At 41.2% G+C, this 20,874-nt stretch overlaps 1 protein-coding gene across 5 annotated transcripts in view; it reads right to left on the bottom strand.

The window, feature by feature from the left end:
- Positions 1-19,067, bottom strand: part of MYO7B (myosin VIIB) — a 64,144-nt gene extending 45,077 nt beyond the window's left edge. The window contains exons 1-17 of one of the 5 annotated variants that reach the window (XM_081189309.1): positions 18,866-19,066; positions 18,291-18,374; positions 16,635-16,763; positions 14,977-15,019; positions 13,692-13,805; positions 13,198-13,350; positions 11,701-11,885; positions 10,653-10,774; positions 7,303-7,445; positions 7,100-7,213; positions 4,625-4,778; positions 3,846-3,922; positions 2,931-3,050; positions 2,162-2,304; positions 1,541-1,751; positions 1,072-1,207; positions 608-774 (exon numbers count right to left, since the gene is read on the bottom strand). In XM_081189309.1, coding sequence (XP_081045435.1) covers positions 608-774; positions 1,072-1,207; positions 1,541-1,751; positions 2,162-2,304; positions 2,931-3,050; positions 3,846-3,922; positions 4,625-4,778; positions 7,100-7,213; positions 7,303-7,445; positions 10,653-10,774; positions 11,701-11,885; positions 13,198-13,350; positions 13,692-13,805; positions 14,977-14,994 — 1,857 coding nt within the window. In that variant the 5' untranslated portion in view covers positions 14,995-15,019; positions 16,635-16,763; positions 18,291-18,374; positions 18,866-19,066. Of the gene's footprint in view, positions 1-607; positions 775-1,071; positions 1,208-1,540; positions 1,752-2,161; positions 2,305-2,930; positions 3,051-3,845; positions 3,923-4,624; positions 4,779-7,099; positions 7,214-7,302; positions 7,446-10,652; positions 10,775-11,700; positions 11,886-13,197; positions 13,351-13,691; positions 13,806-14,976; positions 15,020-16,634; positions 16,764-18,290 lie in introns of all 5 variants that reach the window. The other 4 variants (XM_081189310.1, XM_081189307.1, XM_081189308.1 and 1 more) reach the window with 4 other exon arrangements.
- Positions 19,068-20,874: the final 1,807 nt, after the last annotated feature.

The raw sequence follows: 20,874 nt of genomic DNA, 5'->3' as shown, positions 1-20,874 counted from the left end.
CATGCAGATCTTCCCCATACCTGTCATACAAGAATTGCAGGGGACCCCATCCCCTCACAACAGGCCAAGGTTGTGTACAAACTATAACTTCAAACTATAACAATCACTCCTAGACTGCATACACACTATATCTTCAAAGCTCATTCAAAGCACCCTTTTCCTCTCAAAGAATTCTGAGCACTGTAGTTTGTTAAGGGTTGCTGGGAATTGGAACTACAGTGACCAGAATTTCTTGAGGGAGGGAAATATGCTTTGAAAGTGCTTTAAAGATATAGTGTGTATGCAGTCTAGGAGTGATTGTAACTGTAAAACATGCTTTGCTTGCTATATATTTCTACTCTCCTGTTTTGAATCTGGTAACCCTAGGAAAACAAAACTACATATTCTGACCAAACCACTTATTCTAACTAGGAAAGTATTTCCTGAATTATAGGATAAAGCAGCTATATCTAATATAAATAGCTCGGGATCATTCCTACTATTATACATTTAAAATATGGCAAAGGCTTAAAAAATTGACACAGAAGGCAAAGTGCAGCTAGAATGTCTAAGAAATAGAGGCTGGGAGGACATCTACATTTCAAGTCAGTGCTGGGGGGCAGCTAACCTTGAGGGTGGGATCTACTCCTAGATGCCTGATGCTCCCACGGCCAAAAGGAATCACATTCACGGGTGTCTCCACCTGAAAGACCTGTCTGAGGAATTTGTTTTTGGATGAATGAACCAACTGCAGGATGTCAGAGCTAAGCATGTCACGGTTTTTCTCGAGAAAACCTGTAAGAAAGGAGAAGCAAGGTAAATCAAGCCTTTCTGCTTGATGCCAATCTCAGTATCGTACTGAGTTCCCTTGGACATTCTCCCTCCTCTCTCTTTGATAGTGGCCATTCCCACTCCATTGAAATGGACCCTGCCTACCACACCACTTCAGTAAAGGAATGAAACAGCTGTTTATGAACCAAGAATTAGTCTGACAGTATCAATCTGCAGGATTTGAAACTGGGGAAAAAGGAACTCTCTTTGAATTGATAGATGATATAATGCTGGGACAGGGAACTTTTATTATTGACTCACCTTTAGACTGGTAATAAACAACACCAGCAAAATGGTTGATACCAAAGACTGTGTCATGGACGCTTCTTGGTGGAATGTAGATTTTGCTTCTGCAATGATGATTGTTGATTTTGTGCAACATGGTTGTGTCTGTTCCCTGGAAGCAAACCACAACATGAGATTAAAGTGGGTCGGGGAGGATGCTAATACGTGCTCAAAACAAGGAAAATGTGTGGCAAAAGACTTCCTGAGTTGCGACAATGTGGCAACAACATTTTTAGAGTCAGGAAATATTTTAGAGATACAGAAACCTGAGGGGTCTCTGTTAGGTTGCCTGCACAGCAAATAGCTCCAGATGTTTAAAGCAAGAGAGCCAAGCTACACAGCTAGATTCACAACATGCAACACAAATCAATACAATATAGCAACAGAATAAATAAAAACAAAGCTAATTCCCTGTGGCAGCCTGGAGAAAAACCACAATACTCACCTTAGGGAACCTGCTTTCTTCATCAATGAGTGACACAATATTCATGGGTTTGAGTGCAATCACTTCCAAGGCGGTACAGTTATCCGTGAAGTCAATGTGACTCCAGGTGATATGCTCAGCCAAGTATTCCTCCTGCTCTAGCTTGAAGACATGCGCTACAAAGAACTGCTGGAGATGCTCATTGGCAAAGTTGATGCACAGCTGCTCAAAACTGCAGGGACACAATTATTTCTTATTTATCGTGAACATTTATATTATTAATATAATCTTCCCTTCTAGTCCTTCATAGCCTTCAGATATTGAGGTCTGGGTAAAATATACACTTAATGAGAAATACAACTGGCTGAGTAACCAATTAAAAGACAAATGATTAATCCACTAAAAATCTTGAATCACCAGGCAGCTCTCATGAAATCTAGCCTATATCAAGGGCAAGTAGCAAACACCACACACTTTCACTTCAGCATAAAGCTGTATCAGTGGACCTCAATCATCTTCAGGGTGGAAATTAATTAACTTAAAATATAACTTCCATCAATACTAATGGTTACAATTTGTTTCTGACATGGTGTGCTATTTCTCAAAACATCCCACAAAACAGTTAAAACTTGAATGTCATACCTGTTAGTGGTAAAATTTTCAAAGCCAAAGATGTCCAGTAGCCCAATGGACCTGCATGTTTTTTTATGACCCTGAGATGGTGGGTTGTAAATTGCAGTATTGATCTTATTAACTATCCAGAGGAAGAGGAGTCCATAGATCCCCTGGGTAAAGAAAAGGTGCATAAGAGCACGGTATTTAACACAAGTTGCATTCACATGTGGGGTTCATTGCATTGGTTTAGCTGATTATAAGGCTAGTGCTTCTGTCCCATTTTCTAATGTTCCTTTCACACTGTACAAACCTGTTTCATCACATCTCAACCACCAAACCATCAGGTTGCAGTAAATGCCATGCACACAGCAACAAGAAGCTGCAATAAATAAATAAACATCCATAGATGCCAATATGCCATCCCTCTCCCTCCACATTCTGCCATTCTGTGCTGAAATACCAGCTCCACTGACATCAAGAAAAACATGCAACGTTCACCATGAGACAGTAACCCCATGGATGAGAGCCAAGAAAGAGAATTATAGCTGTAGGCTCGTATAGATTCAAACTTCCTTAATAAATCATATGATAAAACTGGAATACCAAACAGGACATTTCTTGTAAGATTTTGTCTTTAGACTGTTATTAAACTTCAATGACAAGTACAACCTTATCATTTTTATTTTATTTATCTATTCATAAAATGTATGCACTGCCTCATTGTAAGAAAACCTCAAAGCTGTTTACAAAACATAACTGAGAACCACACATGGGGAGAGCTGTTTATCTCCTTTACCTTTACGAAGGCGTCTCTCACATCAGCAGCCTGGGCTACACTTAGGGGCATAGAGACGCTCTCTCCCCTGATGATGATTGAGTGGTTTGTAAGGCTGCTGTGGAGTTCCCCGGAATCCACCTGTAGGAATGACAATTGAATTGTGTCATTTTCTGTAGATATAGGAGATCTGGCGAGAAAGGGCAGCGCCTCCTTCAAGAGAAGGGCTATAAAGACACTTAATAGAGATGTGGGTGGTGCTGTGGTGTAAACCACTGAGCGCTGAGCCTTGGGCTTGCCGATCGGAAGGTCAGCGGTTCGAATCCCCATGATGGGGTGAACTCCCGTTGCTTGGTCCCAGCTCCTGCCAACCTAGTAGTTCAAAAGCACGTCAAAGTGCAAGTAGATAAATAGATACCACTCTGGCGGGAAGGTAAACAGCATTTCCGTACGCTGCTCTGGTTTTGCCAGAAGCAGATTAGTCATGCCGGCCACATGACCCGGAAAAACTGTCTGCGGACAAACGTTGGCTCCCTCGGCCTGTAAAACGAGATGCGCACTGCAACCCCAGAGTTGTTTGCTTTACTTTTACCTTTAATAGAAAGCAGGGCAAGGCAAGGCAAGCCTGCCATAGCAGTGGCTGGTGGCAATGAGAGCACAAGATGTGATCTCTAAGCAGAGAAGACAACATGGTAAAAAGTGTGCATGTTCCTACAAGAAGGGGGCGGGGGAACTGGGAGGGGACAATGCAGTACAGTGTGGTTAGAATGTCACATTAGGAGCTGGGAGATCAGGTTCAAATCCCCACTCATCCATGAAGCCCACAGCACTTGCTATGGAGTGGGAAGCTATATTCACTGCCCTGAGTTCCTTTGGAGGAAAGGTTGTAGGGATTAAATAAAGAATATAAATAATATTCATGCACAACGCCAATACCTCAAGCAGTTTAGTTGCAATGGAAAAGTGTGCAGAATCCAGCACAGCACAACAGTCCAAATTATCATACACGGCAGCTAGATAAAGGAAAAAGTAAATCTTGGTGATCATTTATAACAAAAAGCATGTAACATACTTTTGCTCATTCAAGAAGCAGCCATTAGGCTAAAGAAAGTAACAACACAAGAAGAAGAATGCAATCTCCCTAAGACGCCATGGTATTTGTGTTCATAATCCATGTGGAAAATGGGAGGTGCCCCTTAAGGTATGGTCCCCGAACCTTCTTACAGGGAAATGTAATATATTGTTCAGACATTAAGCAGTGCCAGTAATTAAAATGGTGATTTTTTTTCAACTGTGGCAAATAGGATCCTTGCAAATATACCCGCCATCCCCTGCCCACTTCTCAAAATGTTGATTCCTGAGGATCACTACAGAAACACCCCATGCAGCATTCATTGTTTTCTTGCTTTTCCACATACAGGCAATCTGTTCTGTGGTAACTATGTGAAATACAACTTTGACTTACCCAACTTCTCTAACTAAAATGTTCCCCCACACACACACTATACACAACTATCACAAAGCACTCATCTTGAAAGTGTGTATAATAAGGAGAGTCTTTTTCAGGGTAAAATATCTACATTCCTCTGCACTTTCTTATTTAGATAACAAAATGTTGTTTTCTGCTCAAGGTATAGTCTGGTAATTCCATTAACCCCTATTTTCTCCTCTTTGGTCAGTGTGTGTTTGTGTGTAGGTGCACACGCTGGACTTACCTTCAAATTCCATATTCCCCAGATGCAAAATGGCTGCCAGCAGTTTGCTTATGTCCCAGTGCTCAGAATCAGAGAACATCAGGATTTTCATGGCAGAGCGAATATGAGCATATTCCTTAGCATCATTACGGCCTTCACAGGAAGTGCAGTCCCCCTGGAAGACAGAACAGTGGTGACATTTTTATACCGTAATGATATGGGGTGGTTCGTTTGAATGATCTCTCAAGGATGGTATCGTGATTCTGTGAATCAGGTTGCAAAAGGAGATTGCTAAACTGACTTGTGAACCTTAGCCAAGCAAATTTCCTTTCACTGGGAAGATTGGCAGTTCACCTATGCTCAATCCGTATATGTATAAACTAGGGGCTGTAACCTTGCTTATTTTGTTCGCCAAACCCACCTACCTCCCTACATCCCTTGCCAAAGCCACACACCCTCCCATCACACCTTGCCAAAGCCACCTGCCCCTCCCCTTCTCACCAAAGCCTCTCCTCAGAGCCTTAGTCCTCAGAGATTGTGTGCACACAATACATTTACAGCTAAGAAAATTGGCATAGAATCACAGAATCTTAGAGCTGGAAGGGACTCAATGGTCATCTAGTCCAACCCACCATAAGGCAGGAATCTCGGCTAAAGCATCCATGACAGATGGCAATCCAACCTCTGCTTAAAAACCTCCAAGGAAAGAGAGTCCACCACCTCTCGTGGGAGTCTGTTCCACAGCCAAACAGCTCTTACTGTCAGAAAGTTTTTTTTGAATGTTTAGTCAGAATCTCCTTTCTTATAACTTGAAGCTATTGGTTCAAGTCCTACCCTCCAGAGCAGGAGAAAACAAGCATGTTCCCTCTTCCATGTGATAGCCCTTAAGATATCTGAAGATAGCTATTGTATCTCCTCTCAGTCTCCTCTTTTCCATCTGCACCCATAAGCAAGCAAACAAACACAAAGCAAAATGCATTCTACTGTGTGTTTCCCTTTTAATCTAATCTATATGTGTGTGTGTGTATTTTTTCTGTACTTCCTCATGAGCCACAAAGACCTTCAGACCTTTTATGCAATAGGCAATCTTTGAATTCCAGAATTCTGCCCTGCCTAGTTATCAGATTAATTTCTACTTGCTTCATATTTTTTATTATTATTTTTATTATATTTTATTTATTAAATTTATATACCACCCTTCATCATAGGAACTCAGGGCGGTTCACAGAATAAAATACAAGATAAAAACACAAGTAAATAATTAAAACAGCAAAACAATAACCCCCCCTTCCCAGAGACACATTTAAAAGGCTGCAGAATATTAATCAGCTGTAACTGAATATTAATCAGTGTGACTGATTTCCAAGAAAATATGTGTCCTTTAGCAAATGACATTCTCATTCTGTGATAGCCGTTGAAGCTTTCCCTCTCCAATTTAGGGAAGTGCTCAGGGCAGACAAGAGCGCTTCCTTTTTAGGACCACATTCCCTTCATAAACATTTCACTTTCATGTATGTCTTTCTAAAGGGGGGAGGGGAATGGCAACTGGGTTTCTGTTTCTCATCTAAGAATGGTTTGCAGATGCTCAATGGGAAAAAGTGCCCAAAGGCCAAAGTACATGCTTTATGCAAATACATAAAACTATCACCTGGGAGTTCTTTTCTACTTTATTAACTGCTTCACTAAGCAGGAGTGAAAGTGGGGAGCGTGGGGTGTGTGAACTCTTTCCCCACTCCACACTCCTGTTTCTCTGCTCTAAATTGCCTCTTCCTCTAGCTTTCCTCCCTGTAGGGTATATAAAAATGCATGGAAATACATGTGTAAACTTTAAACTTTGTGGGAGGAAAAGCCTCTGTGTGCTGTATGCTTGTACTGGTGTGAAATGGCTGGTAAGGACCAGGTTCACTGATAGACATAAGGCACAACTTGTTAGTTTGCATTTCTTAGTACAGAAAGTATTGATCTGATGTGCAGAGATCTTTCCTATTCTAATTAATTTAAGAGGATTTTGAAAGCTGCTCTGTGAAAGAAACAAGCAGAAGGCTTGTGATGTTTGGGTTATCCTTCAGAGAAGCTGAGTACAGCTGGCTTAAACTGCTCCTGTTATCTCTTTCTGTCAAGGTCATGCTGACAATAATAATAGGCCAGAAGGAGCCTGGGTTTCACTCCCTTTCTATTTCTCTTTCCTTCTGTGTGGTGTTCTGTATATAGTATGCTTCATGTTAAGTTTTAGTCTTCTTATAAGTTATTGTAAGTTTAAGTTAAGTCTGCTGCAACTGGACTTCTTGTGGACAGTGCCAATCCTGAAAGTATTGGATTTGTGACTATTATACTCATTTGCCTTCAGTAGAAGTAAAGCTCTGCTGGATGAAATACAATTGCCTCTGGTCCTTTTTTGGGAAATCCTGCAATGCATTTAAGTTTTTTACTCTGCTAAGTATACGTTGGAGTTCTTTTCTGGATCAATATTGCGTAGAATTCCATGACACAACTTACCATAGTAAGATAAGTGTACTCTGAAGCTGTGCCCAGATTCAGCATCTTCTTCTGCTCCAGATTCATCCCCATTAACATGCAGTAAAAGATGTGATAGTTCCTTTCCTCAGGAGCCTAGAATGATAAGAAGACCTCCACAGACATAACAGCAGCACAAATGAAAACAGGAACACTGCCCCAATTAAATGCGTGCTCTGAATTACCTGGCGACAAACCCGAGACTTCTCCAGAAGGAACTGTTCTATCCGAGCGCCTTCTATCACTCCGTTTTGGTTGAAATGAATATCGATGTATTTCCCAAAGCGACTCGAATTGTCATTCCGAATTGTCTTGGCATTTCCAAAAGCTGTAAGTGAGTGAGATGGCACCATGAAGGGGAGGGCCACTCTTTTGCTTATTTGAAATCATTCAGGGCACCAAGATACTTGGAAGTACTTTTTCACAAAGTAAGAGGTGCTCATTTTATTTTATTTTGATTTATAGTCAACTACATCCCAAGAATGCAGGACGCGGGTGGCGCTGTGGGTAAAACCACAGTGCCTAGGACTTGCCGATCGTAAGGTCGGCGGTTCGAATCCCTGCGGCAGGGTGAGCTCCCGTCTTTCGGTCCCAGCTCCTGCCCACCTAGCAGTTCGAAAGCACCCTTAAAGTGCAAGTAGATAAATAGTACCGCTTTATAGCGGGAAGGTAAACGGCATTCCGTGGTGCTACGCTGGTGCAGGCTCGCCAGAGCAGCTTTGTCACGCTGGGCACGTGACCCGGAAGTGTCTGCGGACGGCGCTGGCTCCCAGCCTCTAGAGTGAGATGAGCGCACAACCCTAGAGTCTGACAAAACTGGCCCGTATGGGCAGGGGTACCTTTACCTTTTACATCCCAAGATCTTGAGGGTGGTGAGCCATCTTTAATGTATAAACATTTCAGTAAAATAATCTGATTAAAACACCATTAAAAGTCTATAAACCTCTGCCAGATATTGAGTGTTTACAGTGTAGCCATCTAAAAGTACAGCTGTATGTGCCATTTCCAATTTCTTTTAAGAATATTCCAGAACTGGACGATACTTTCTCCCCAATATTTTCCTTATGTGTGACAGCAAAGGCTGACTGCATGCCCTTCTCTATAAAGACATCCTGATATATTTAATAGCTGGATAGGGAATGTAAGCGGAACCTCCAGATTGAACAGTAGATATGACTGTATATGATGTACATTCTAAGGGTGCTTTCAGACGTGCAGAATATTGCATTACTTTTCCTGATTATAATGCTAGCACTTCTGTTCCATTTTCTAATGTTCCTTTCACACTGCAGCACCTGCTGCGATACAGAACTGTGGCTTTTTTTTTTTTATAAAATTTTTATTGGGTTTTCCGCTTTTATAAAGACAATACAGACACAAAGATAACACAAGACACAAACATGTATAAATTCAGCAGATCCTCTTCTCATAACCTTGTTCCCTGACTTCCCCCCACCCCACCCCTCGTGCATCCCAATTCCCAGAATTATATCAGCAAGTTGGTATTTCTCCTCTTAACCATCTTATTCATTTTGTTAGCTCTTTTCTAATAAAAAAATTGATTTTCCTAAGTTGGACTTAAGTTCTCTTCCATCGATTTTTCATTTTGTCTTGATTAAAAGTCATATTAACCAAACCTGAAAGTCTTAAGAGTTTTTAAGAATCTCCTCTTCCCTCCCTCCCATCCCCGGTTTTTGTCCCTTCCCAATAAAAATCCAAAGTCAAGATTCTCAGCCTGGGTTCCTCACGTCCGAGGCTTTCAAGTCCCTTTCAGTCCCTCTCCGCCGGTCTTGTTGATAGTCCTTTATGTCAGTCGTCGAGTCTGGGAAAAGATCTTTCACCATCAAAACATATTCTCTTTCCACAAGGAGATTTGAAAGCAACTGCTGGGGTATTTCCACAAAGCCTGTATCCTCAAAGTCAAAGTCCAAACGGAGGCCCCAATCATATTTCTTTATTTTAAGTTCCTGTATTCCATATTGTCCCAGAACCTCCTCCTTCTTCTTCTGCATCTTTCGCAGACTTGTGGTAGATGTGTTCCCAGAGTCTCCTTGCTTGTGTTCCACAGATGTCAGCTTTTGGTTGTTGCTTCCCAAGGTTACTTTCTCTTTTTCTTGTTTAGTCTCTTCCACCTCTGTAGACATTATTTCCCATTCAGCTGTGGATTCTTTCTCATTCAGGTCCTCAATACAAACAGCAGAGTTGCCTGTTCCCAAGGTCATAATGTTAAGTTGTTTATTCATGGCTAAGCTCTGCTCTTGTAAGATTCCCACCAATTGAAACATCCTTTCGATTTCCACTAGTAACTTTCCATCCACAGCCATTGTATCCATTGTAGTTTCACAGAATTCCCCCTAGGGGGAATCTGGTTACTTATTAGTCTTTTCTCCAACAGTCCTTAGCTTGTTATTGTTACTTTGTTTCCAACAATTTTAGCTCAATTATAACTCGTCTTAATCCAGAGGGATCTTAAATAGTGATTTTTCCGCTTTAAACTGCCCGTTTGACAGCTTTGACAGCTGTCAAACTCCGCAGCTCTTACACAGGCACAAAGGCAGGACGTTCCCGAGCCCGGGAGGGGGGGTTGTTCAAAACATAAAGAGGGTCTCCAAAACTCCACTCTCCAGCACAAAATTTCCTTTAACTAAATCTTGAAAGTTAGTGTCCTTTTTAACTCACCCCACCAAGGGTAGGCTCTCCAGCTTAGCTCTTATGTCGTTGCTTAGATCGTCTGCAGGGGGGGGGGTGCGGACTTCCTTTTAGCACACCCCCCGGTCGTCTCCAATTCAGGATAAAATTTTTAAAGTCCCAATCCGTCTTACTCACGGGTAATTCTTTCAGTCCAAATTTTCAAGGAAGAAAGTCAGCGCTCTCTGGTCATGGCTCGCGGCTTCGCTCCACCGAGGTAGTGGTCGACTCTCAGTGCCACGCCACCCCCGTATCCTCTCCGCAGCCTTTAAAAAGGCTCTTCGTGGATCAGGGGGGGCGCTTAAGGCACCCGCCGAGTCTTCAGTCCGCAGGCTTCCGCGCCTGCGGTTTTTAAGGGTCCCCGCGTCGCCGGCGCGGCAAAGACCCGTCCTCAGTAGAGCCGATTCCCTCCGCAGCTCGGAGGGAATCCGCCATTTCCAGATCGCGTCAACCCGGAAGTCATCAGAAGAACTGTGGCTTTTTTACCAATATACTGGCATGTTGAACTAAATTCCATTCACACTAGTGAGCATGGTGTCTCACAACAACAACCATCGTTGGACAACGTCACTGCTTCACCATCCTTTTGCACATGAATGCTTCTGCTATACTGGTATACAGCACCAACTTTCTTCACTTTACTCCTGCAATTTTATGGGTTAAGAGGCATGCAAACAGATTTTTTTCTGGAATCAAATAATATGAACATGAGTGCTAAACATCCATTGGTTTTTCAGAAGTGGCTTTTACATCTCCTGAAAGCTGAAATATAATGCAGAAATTAACAGTCAGGGAAAGGTCAGGGAAATAGAATGAACTGCCATGTGAATGGCATTATGTAGCCTACCTTCTAAAATGGGATTGGCCTCTAGAATCTGTTGTTCAATCCAAGAATGTTGGCCGCTAATAGCTGCTAAGAACTGCAAAATCAGCTTTGTGCTTTCGGTCTTCCCTGCTCCGGATTCTCCACTGAAATAAGATATCAAATCTGGTGAACTCAGTGATGGACTCTCTTGACAAATTGGAATAAAAAGTGGCCCATTTTTTCCTGCTCTTGAATAATCTTAAATCAATCGTTGCAGGAAAAGAGTGAATTTTGCTTTCCACCATCACACTTCAACAAAGTGGATATTCTCTGAACAACTGTTTAGCTGTGTTTTGATACCTCTTGCCTACACCTGTGTTCCTCTTCTTTTGCATTACCGTTGTCTCATTTCGAATGTGTGGCATTTGAGGGCATGTGCCAGTTTTTACTGTACACCTATCAAAGTCAAGCCCATGGTCACTACATGAACTAAACAGCTGGACCAGAGCAGAAGCAGCTCGCTGGGTGGGGCAAAGCCACTATGCTAGCATCCCAGCGGGTGGGTCACTGTTGCCTATCATCATGGTGAGAAAGAAGCAAGGTCAGTGTGATGGAAATGCAACAACAGAGCCGATCCCACCTGCTAGGAAGCCAGCATAGTGACTCTGGACGCAGCTGGCAAGTCACTTCTAAACCAGAGGCCTTTTTCTTTTAAACCATTGGAGCAAAGTGACATAAAAATAATGGCGTTGTCCTTATTTCTACGCTGGGTGGTTCAATATGGGGGCTTGAACTGCAGATACATCATTAAGATATCACAAATGGGTAGGTGGCTGGCAAGTGGCTTTTTTGATTTACCAGAATTTCCCTGGAAAAGGTAATTTTGGATTAAATGGGCAGGGCGAATATGGTTTGACATTTTGATGCCAACGACACTGGACGGCAGTGCAAAAAGTCTGCATTCATGAGAAACACAATAAACACCCATCAGGAAGCTTCCCTTAGATGTTACTCTTTCTCTCCCACCCAACCCTACCAGCTATTCTTCTTTGGAATAGCATCAAACTTTCCCTCTACTAATTGCCTCTACCTGATGATGCAGCATTGGTCTCTTTTATTTCTCTTCATGTTGAAATAGCAATTGTCAGCAATGGCGAAGACATGAGGTGGCAGTTCTCCAATCCTCTTGTTACAGTAGAGTCTAATCTGTTCCATGGTATACAGTGGCAGCACTTGGTATGGATTCATAGCTACCAAGATAGATCCTGTGTAGGTCTAAATAAATTAAGATGCTTATGACACAAACCCCAAACAATATTCTCATCATCTCATGCTCTGCCCTTATCAAGTATCATAAAACATGTGTAGGTAGATTAGAAGCCTTTGAAATGTAGTAGAAAGCAGAATAAATGAATGAAAGCTCTCTGCCTTTAGAGTCTGTCATACACTACTATAGGGGTCAACAACATTGGACACGTTATTCATATCATATAAACATTTTGGGCAGGAGTCGGAGAAATGTCCACCTGCACAACAGGTCTTTCCCCACTCTTCTCCCATTCCTCCTAAAGCTGCTGTAGAGGATTGAAGGAATCTCCAGAATGGGTTTAAGGGATATGCGAGGGGAGGGAGCATTTCACTGCACAAGCAGAACTCATTCCACGTACACATACCCCACTTAGTGCTATGTTGCATTTGACTCTACATTTTTCTTATCATTCATAATCAGTAGTCCAGGGGCACATTTAAATGGAGAATTCTGTTATCCCTAGACTGCAAATAAAGTTAGTAAAACCCATTCTTCCATCATCCCATCAGAGTTTCTTCCTTACCACTTTTCCATGTAGGCTCAGAAAACAATGGAAGTGACAGTAGCAGTACTTAATTTTTTTTCTTTTGGGGGTTGGTGTTATGCTTTGTGGGGGATAACTCCCCCTAGCAATTTAAGAATTAATTGGTAGGCTTCTGTCATGTGTGTGAGTGAAGCACAGTAAAGTCAGAAAGGAATTCGTTTCACTTGCTTTCCAGAACAGGTGTACAATTTTTTTAAAAATGCCTCTGTAAACTTATTTGAGATTAACCTCAATAAACCCAGTAGGGCTTACTTCTGAGTAGATCTTCGCAGGATTCTAAGGCAACTATGGTGAAAACTGAAGCACACTGGTTTTTATTCCTGATTAGTTATTCCATGACACTTTTGTCTCTGGCTCTGCCCATCACCAGCTGTGCCTATCGCTGCTGGCATGTGGCAACTGTCAGACCAAAGGCATATGGTTCTCAAAAGAAATAGGTTGCCCACACCTTTGTTGATGTTTTTAGAGAATGTATATTGAACATATTTATTTTACTTAACAAAATGCACAGATTTCTTCATCAAAAAAATCTAAATAGTCTTACAATCACATTGAAGTATTCCCTACTAGGGTTTTTTTTTGGGGGGGGGTTGTTGTTGGATATCAATTAATGTCAATTGAAGGGAAAGTAAAATGATGATTAATCCACTGAGAGGAAAATCTGTGATCAGACAAAATACAAGCTTTTATTTCACATTATTACTTGACAATGAAACGTCACATTTCTAACTTACATAGATGTTGTGTTCCTTGTAGCGGATAAGCAGGTTGCGCACCATGCCAGCTTCATTCATGTCTCCAAGGCGTATCATATCTTCAACTCCTTTGACAGAAGTGGGATGCATTGGCCGCACATTGCAGATGTTCCGAGCCATGATCCAGTGTTCCTTAAATACAACTGCTTTTAACTAATCAGCTTAGATTTTATACACCACCTCAGGTCACTCCTAGGAAGTAACCCTTGAGACACATTAGAGACAGGCCATTGATCAAAATTATTTCAGATGCGCATTCAAACACTATTTAAGAACAGATTGTTCAGATATGGGCCTCCAGTTTGTCCCATCTCACTGCATAACTAATTTGCATAAAGTTCCAGCTATGAATCCTAGACTTCTATCAAGATCAAGAATAACTTGATCTCTGGTTGTGGCATTCAGACCCATCTCTAGCTCTTTCGCTTTATGTAAAACATTTGCATCTGTTGAATAAATGTTGTGACACCTACCTTGCCTTCATCATCTTCGAGCAAGAACCGTCCAGAGTCAGAAATCTTTACAACTGCCCCAATGGGCACATTAAACTCACTTCCTGAAGAGGCCTCCAACCATATATGGTCACCCTTGTGGAAGAAAGGATATAAAAGTCATTAACTTATTTGTGGATATGTTACACTTCTTGTGCTTTGGAGAACCGATTCCTCCGACTTGATGTTGATTAAACTGTGGGAACCTTTGCTATGGATCTTATGATAATTTTTCAACCTATTTAACATTTCCTTCTTTAATAATGTTGTGAGTTTGGGGGGTTTAGACTAATTCCTTGAATCCTGGATCCAGCAAGGCTTAAAATCTAATGGAGGATTCCATTGTTGAACTAGCAGGCAAGCTTCTTGGTAAAGTCTTAAGTATGGTGAATGGCCCTAAGTATGTTTGTTAGTGTAAGAAAAGAAGCTGGCTCTGTGCCAGAAGGCAAATGGGCAGAGGCCCTCCCTCACTTGGCTGGCAGAGAGGACAATAGCCAAAGTGTAAGCAGTGGCAGACCTTGGTGTCGCAAATATCAGTGGTGCCCTGTGTGGTGCCAAAATCTGCCACCACCACCCCCACCCGCTGCCTCTCATCTTCTGTTGGACGTCTTCCGTTAGAAGCCAGAGAGTGAGAGCTGTCTAACCTCAAATTCTTTTTCTTGATTGTCTTATTGATTTTTCTGACTTAAGGCCTGGTTGGTCAATTTCATAAGCATTTTGTTTTCTCAGAGCACTGGTGCAATTGCATATTGCCAAGGTTTATTACTATGGAACAGTTTACTGGTAACCTTTGTTATTTCTATTTCTTCTTTAAAGTATTTTATTAACTTACCTTTTATAGGCAAACAATTGTAAAATATAGCAGCTGTTGCAGTACTTCATGGACTCATGCAACAAACTGCCAGAGGTGATTTCCACATCACACTCGCTGGATTTCATTATTTTTTTTTAAAAAAATAAGCAAAACCAAAGGCTGCAAATTTAAGTAGAATAACTATAGGGAGTGGGGACAGTTAGCTATTTCCCCTCTGTATGTAGGTTCAAAATCCCACTCCCCACCCCAGAGTTGGAACTTGGGGATACATCCTCTTATCTCATTTATATTTTTGGAAATAAACACACATTGGATGTAAGATAGCAACTGTATTATAGTTTGCTACTTTTGTGCTATGACAGTTTTGTGTTGTATATAGCTCAGATCTTAAACTGCACCATCACCCCCAATGTATATATGATGTGTCACACCAAGATGAAGGGCTAGACTTACTTTTCTGAAAACAACCATCCTGCTTCAGGGTGATACATGCAGCCTGTGTTCATAGGGAGAGAAACATCAAAAGGAGGTCAAATCTTCATGGGACAAGAAAAAAATCATAATCCAATATGTAACTAACAAATTGGTTACAAAGTTTAGAGGAAAAACCAAATGGGAATTCTTTGTATGGTAGATGGAAAAGTGGCAAGTGAGACCAAGGCTAGATGTAGGAAATATATTTAATGGGCTGCATAATCATCCCAGATTATGTTTTATGTACTTGCTGGCTTTAAGAGACAAATCCATAAATGTTTATCCATTTCTCTTTTTTTCTCCTAACAATAATTTATCAGCATTTTGGGACGCATTTCTCCTAACAGCAAGACAAAGTGGGGAGTGTTTCCAAATCTGAGTAAAATCTATTCCCTAAACATTCAAAAATCAAAACATTCTTCCTAAATGATTAAATACTCCATAGAGCAATCTGTTAAACACTGCTCTTATGCGACAATTTTTAATAGGAATATTCACCTGAAACTCTGAAATCTTACATGTTTCTGACCTTAACATAGTATTTTTATTATTATACGTAAAGCATTTGAATATAAAATTTTTATTTGGTACATCACTGGGTGGCAAAGGCTCAAAGGTAAGACATTGGAAACATTTTTTAAATAACAGATTATCTTTTTGAACATAGCACTTACATTCCTTGTAACACAGGATGTCTGGCTACAAATATTAAAAGTAAATCAAATATTATTAAGAGTATGATTGAAAACACACCAATAATTATACTTTAAAATTAGTTTTCTTGATTCATATCTTCCTCCAAGATGATAGTTGCTAAAATTGTGCCTTTCTGGAGCATTGCAGTTCTGTTATTCAACTATTGTAAAATTTATATTTTAAAGGTTAAAGGCCTTTGATTACTCAGAAATGAGTTGTGATCAATGCGGCTTACTTTAAAACAGTTTTGTCACATATTTTCATTTAAAAAAAATACAAATAAAAAAACATGACTGCAATCTTACAATCAGTTATGGGCTGTCTGTGGAACCTTTGGAAGTTCCTGAAGTGGGTGCTGTGTCAGGAGCTCCCAGTATGCCCACTAAAAGCTCAATGGCATGGATGTACCACTGAGGGGAAACACCAGGGTTTGAAGACACATTGAGGGTGGATCAGGGGGAACCTTGGACCCACAGGTTCCCAAGTCCCTTTGATCCTCCAACACACCAAAGTCAAACAATACACAAAGCCCTAGACCTGATGCAGGTAATTTCCCTCCCTCCTACTAGTATAAGGGGGAAAGAGAAAACACTCCCCCCCCCCCCGCCGCCGCCATCTTCTGCCCTGGCCAACTCAAGCTAGCAGGGCATAGGAAGTGGCAATAGATTTCCCATGGATTCTCCTCCCTCTCCCCCTAGCTCCATAGGATTGCTCTCTTAAAGTTCAGCCCCAGCCTCCCAGCCTGTAATAACTTTCTCATCCGATATGTCCACATCAAATGGCCATATTCCTGTGATAAATTAATAAAAAATAACTAAGATGGAGAAGGATAATTTTCAACCCTTCTGTGTGGAGAGGCTTATAGGAAGCAATTTCTCCTTTGCTGTTGCATTTTAAAACCCACTATCCACACCAAATGAAAGAACAAAGAGTGTACTTACTCCCTGTTCAGAAGATTGGTTATGTTGGATGGATTTCACGTCTCTCTTTTACAGAAGTAGTGTAATAAGAAAGGAGATTTAGCCACAGAAGGCCAGTTCTCAAGTATTCCACCCTGAAAAGACAGTCCTCTGTTCAATGAGGAAGAGAAGAAATGAATGACGTTCCCTTTGTAGTTATTTATTACAGGACTTTGCCCCCCTGTTCGAATATCTTCCATTTCTGCAGCTGGCATTTCAGTCAAGTGAGGTCAATTAATACCTTCATTCACAACTCTTTTGAGTGTCCCTGTAATTTTAAATTCATTACCCCAAATAAATTTGGTTTAGATATTTCTAAAAGGTATTCCAAAGAAAAATCTGAATGCCTGGTGCTTTTAAATAGAAACCAAAAACTCAGATGCAGTTGAAGGATATCTGGTGGTAATTATCATATACCCTTCTCTCACACCTAGAAATGACTGCCTTTTTTGAGATGGTGCCTGCTGTTATGCATGGTCCACAGCTGATACCTGCCCTGGAACTCCTTTTAATTGTTTAATTTCCTCCACCTGTCTGCCATCTAAATTTCCCACAATGCCTCCAGTTGGAGCATTGCAGGAAATTAAACGTGTGGCTTTCAGATATCCATTGCAGGCTACCTTTGGAAGAAAGGGTGGGATATAAATTCAGGAAGTAAATTTTAAAAAACCTGATAGTGATTGGAGTCCTACTGCTTTGTGTCATTGCTACTACCAGTCAAGGCGGTCAGGAAGGCCACTGATTTAAGGGGGCAGTTTGCTAAGGGCCCCCTCAAACTTGGAACTAGTCCAGGAACAAACAGGTGTGTTTTTTTTCTTAAAAATTATTAGATTCAAAAATAATTTTATAAAGATTTTTAAAAGAACTCCTTTTCACCTACAAACGTGTGCAGCTTTAGCCAATTAATCAAAACAAATATGATTCATCAACTCAACTAAAAATAGTTTACTCAGCTTATACCCTTATAAAAACCCATTCTGAATCTTGTAACACTTTCTCCACATGTTTATTTGGGTTGCTGTTCCACTGTTTATATATTCTTTCTCTTTCTTGCATATTTGCCAGCGCATTTCCAATTAGACAACTCTATAGCACATATTAGGAAATGTAATTACCACTGCTGATTGAGACAATTTATACCATCAGCAATCAATAATGATGAACAAATTAGATAGCAATGTGCACACTGAACTGAGTAATGCTGAGCGACATTAATCCTGCTATTCTGGAGAACAGAAGTTCATCTGTTTGAACGTATACAGAACTTCTCAGCAGCTTCTTAATAGCCTGCTGCCATATGGATAAAAGGGACTTAAAAAGCACGTGGGTGTTACTCTTGTTGTTTTCCTCTTTCTCTTGAGAAAATGCACAAGTTGTCAGTTGCACAGAAAAAAAATTAAGGTCTGCTTCAGTCCCTATGGCAGTTAAATGTCTCTGAGCTTCTATAATCCTGGACATAACACCTCACAGATAAATGTTAACTTCACTTTATGTACTTTTTGCCTGCAGCAACTACTTATTAAACACTTCGCTTTACCTAAGCACATTTGTATTGCTACATTAGTGACTATTACTGTTAATTTTTTAAAAAGCTCATGGAAGGGAGTTAAAAAGGGAGAGAAAGAAAGAAAGACATACCAACAAAAGGCCTCAGGTATTTTCCCCGTTTTCTTGAGCATCTTATCTTTAGAAAAATTTGCTTTTCCCAGATCATTTATGCTGCTGTGAGAAGAATATAATTGGGATAGATATTGGGTGCATGGTATTGCACACCTATACACACACACCATCCAGGTGGGGCGTCTTACTCCTGGTGTTACAAGGTAGGTCAATCTTTCCTGTCATGCAATCTCATTAGGACCTGCGTGACATCCATCCTTCCCTCTGGGATCCAGCCAACAAAGTATTAAAAGCACGAACTGCAGACTATTTTGTGCCAAGATCTGTCTCATCAAACACAAGGAGGTGCACACATAACAAGCAGAATACCTTCAATAAGCACTCATACATTTGTCACATCGCTCATAGGAACTAGGAAATAAGTAAATAAACATAATTAGAATTGGAAGTATTAGCCTTATAAATAATCAGGGTTTTTTTTGCAGTATAGCCTCATTAAAATGATAGCAGGCTTGTTATTTCAATGTATAAGGAATGCAAATACATTGCAATAAGGGGATATAAAACTCTGAAATATGTAAATGATCAATTACCAGTCTCACACCATAGCTCAATGGTAGAACACAAGCTTTCCATGCAAAAGGTCCCTAGTTCAATCCCTGGCATCTCCAGGTAGGACTGAGATACAACCTGGAGAGTCACTACCAATGGCAGACAGTACTGTTCTAGGTGGACCAATTGCCTCAGCATTAGGCAGCTTCCTATATACCTAAGTAACTAAGTGTCCACTTGTTGGCATAATACTATGTAAATTGTTTCAGCACCAGCAAAAAAACATGTCTCTGACTGGAGCCTCAGAGCTGAGAATATACTTTTTAAAGTATGATCAAAACCTAGGAGAAACTTTGAAACACTTTGGGGTATGTCATGTACATTAATGGATAGTGTGCACGAAGCCTGGAAGCAGATGCACACCCTACATTTAAAGCAAATCTAACGCAGTTTAAGCACTTGACTTCCCCGAAAGAATAATGGGAACTGTAGTTTAAGGGTGATGGGAATTGTAGCTCTGCGAGAAGCAACTACAGTTCCCAGGTATCATTGGAACCCATGTGCTTTAAGCATGTGTTGGGTGTGCTTTAAATGGATGTTGTGGATCTGCTGGCTACACCAGTGCCAGGATGCACATTTTTAAAAACTTTATTTCTACCCTAACCATATTACTTCCAAGATTTAGCAGCACAAATGGGGTCCGGCCAGTCAGTCTATGTCATATTCGTTTGAAACTGGAGGTTGTAGAAAGGGTTAAGTTGTGATAACGCCTTTCTTCCTTCTAGTCAGGGAAAGAGCTATATATGGGGAGGCTCCTCCGTCAGAGCAAGGCTCAGCAAGGTTACAGCGAGGCCACCCGGAGCCGCCGCCTTCTACGTCGCCCATGATGTGATCAAAACACCACCACCCCCGCAGGCAATAGCACGCGAAGGCGGCTACCTAGTTCCACAAACCCCGCGAGATATTAACCTCTCGCGAGCAAATAGACGCCATGCCATCGTTCTCAAGCATGTGGTCATTTTTCGCTGGCGCTCTGCATAAACCTATAATAAATTACTCTAACGGAAGCTGTGCATTCACTATCGTACTGGATTCCTCAGGTCCTCCCCTCTCCCGGGGTGGAAATGAGAGTTGCTCACAGAAAACATTGTTAAAATCTGGTTTTATACTGGACTCCTTGGCAGGTTTTGAATAAACATACACAAATTTATTGAGGGTTAATATAGTAGATAAATAAAAGGATGTACAGTATACAGAGAATAACATGAGTTGAGAAATCAGAGAGGAGCTGAGGGAAGTCTTGGGGGGAGGGAGGGTTCTTTGGGAAGGGAGGGGAAAAAGGGAAATAATGACGATGATTTGTATTGAAAATATGTTATGTTGAAATTGATAATATTTTTTTTATAAAAAATCTGGTTTTATATAGTGGGAGGGTGTATATACTTTACTGCAGGTGGGACTGGGCGGCAGCTATTCCCTCCCTCTGTGCAAAAGGTAGCACTGTAGCTCTTTCTAACCGGCGTTCTGCTCCGCATGGGAGGAAATGTGAGACGCGCCTCGGCAAAGCCGTAGGAAGCGAGGCTGCTGCTTGCTTGCAATGGATCTCTCAGAATTTAAGATGGAAGGAGGTGGTGCGAAGGCAGATGGTGGTTGCTGCAACCTGAGGGATGCTTTGTATAGGAGAGCTTGGGCTAAAAAAAATCCCACCAGCCTTAACCTAACTGGCAATTATTGTCACTGCAGGGCTGCCGTAAGCCCCCTTTTCCTAGCCGCCTTCGATATACGGACTTTAAAAAGATTCAGAAGTGAGTACCAGTGGCAGGTTCAAATCCCCACTAGGGCCATGACGTTTACTTGGGCCAGTCACGGCGTCTCTTCTCCTAAACTACCTCGCAGGCTGCTGGGAAGATAAATATCTCGGCATCATTGGGAGTAAATATAGGATGAAAAGCCAAATATTTTAAAAGCCAACATTTTCTTTCCACACGAATAAGACCCGAGTTCGAAAGAGCAGCGGTTTATTTGTTGCTCCTTATTTCTTCATTACGAG

This window comes from Podarcis bocagei (assembly GCF_964188305.1).
Source record: "Podarcis bocagei genome assembly, chromosome: 4".
In the NCBI taxonomy this organism is placed as follows: domain Eukaryota; kingdom Metazoa; phylum Chordata; class Lepidosauria; order Squamata; family Lacertidae; genus Podarcis; species Podarcis bocagei.
Note: the sequence above shows the minus strand (reverse complement) of the source record. Positions and strands in the feature narration are given on the sequence as shown.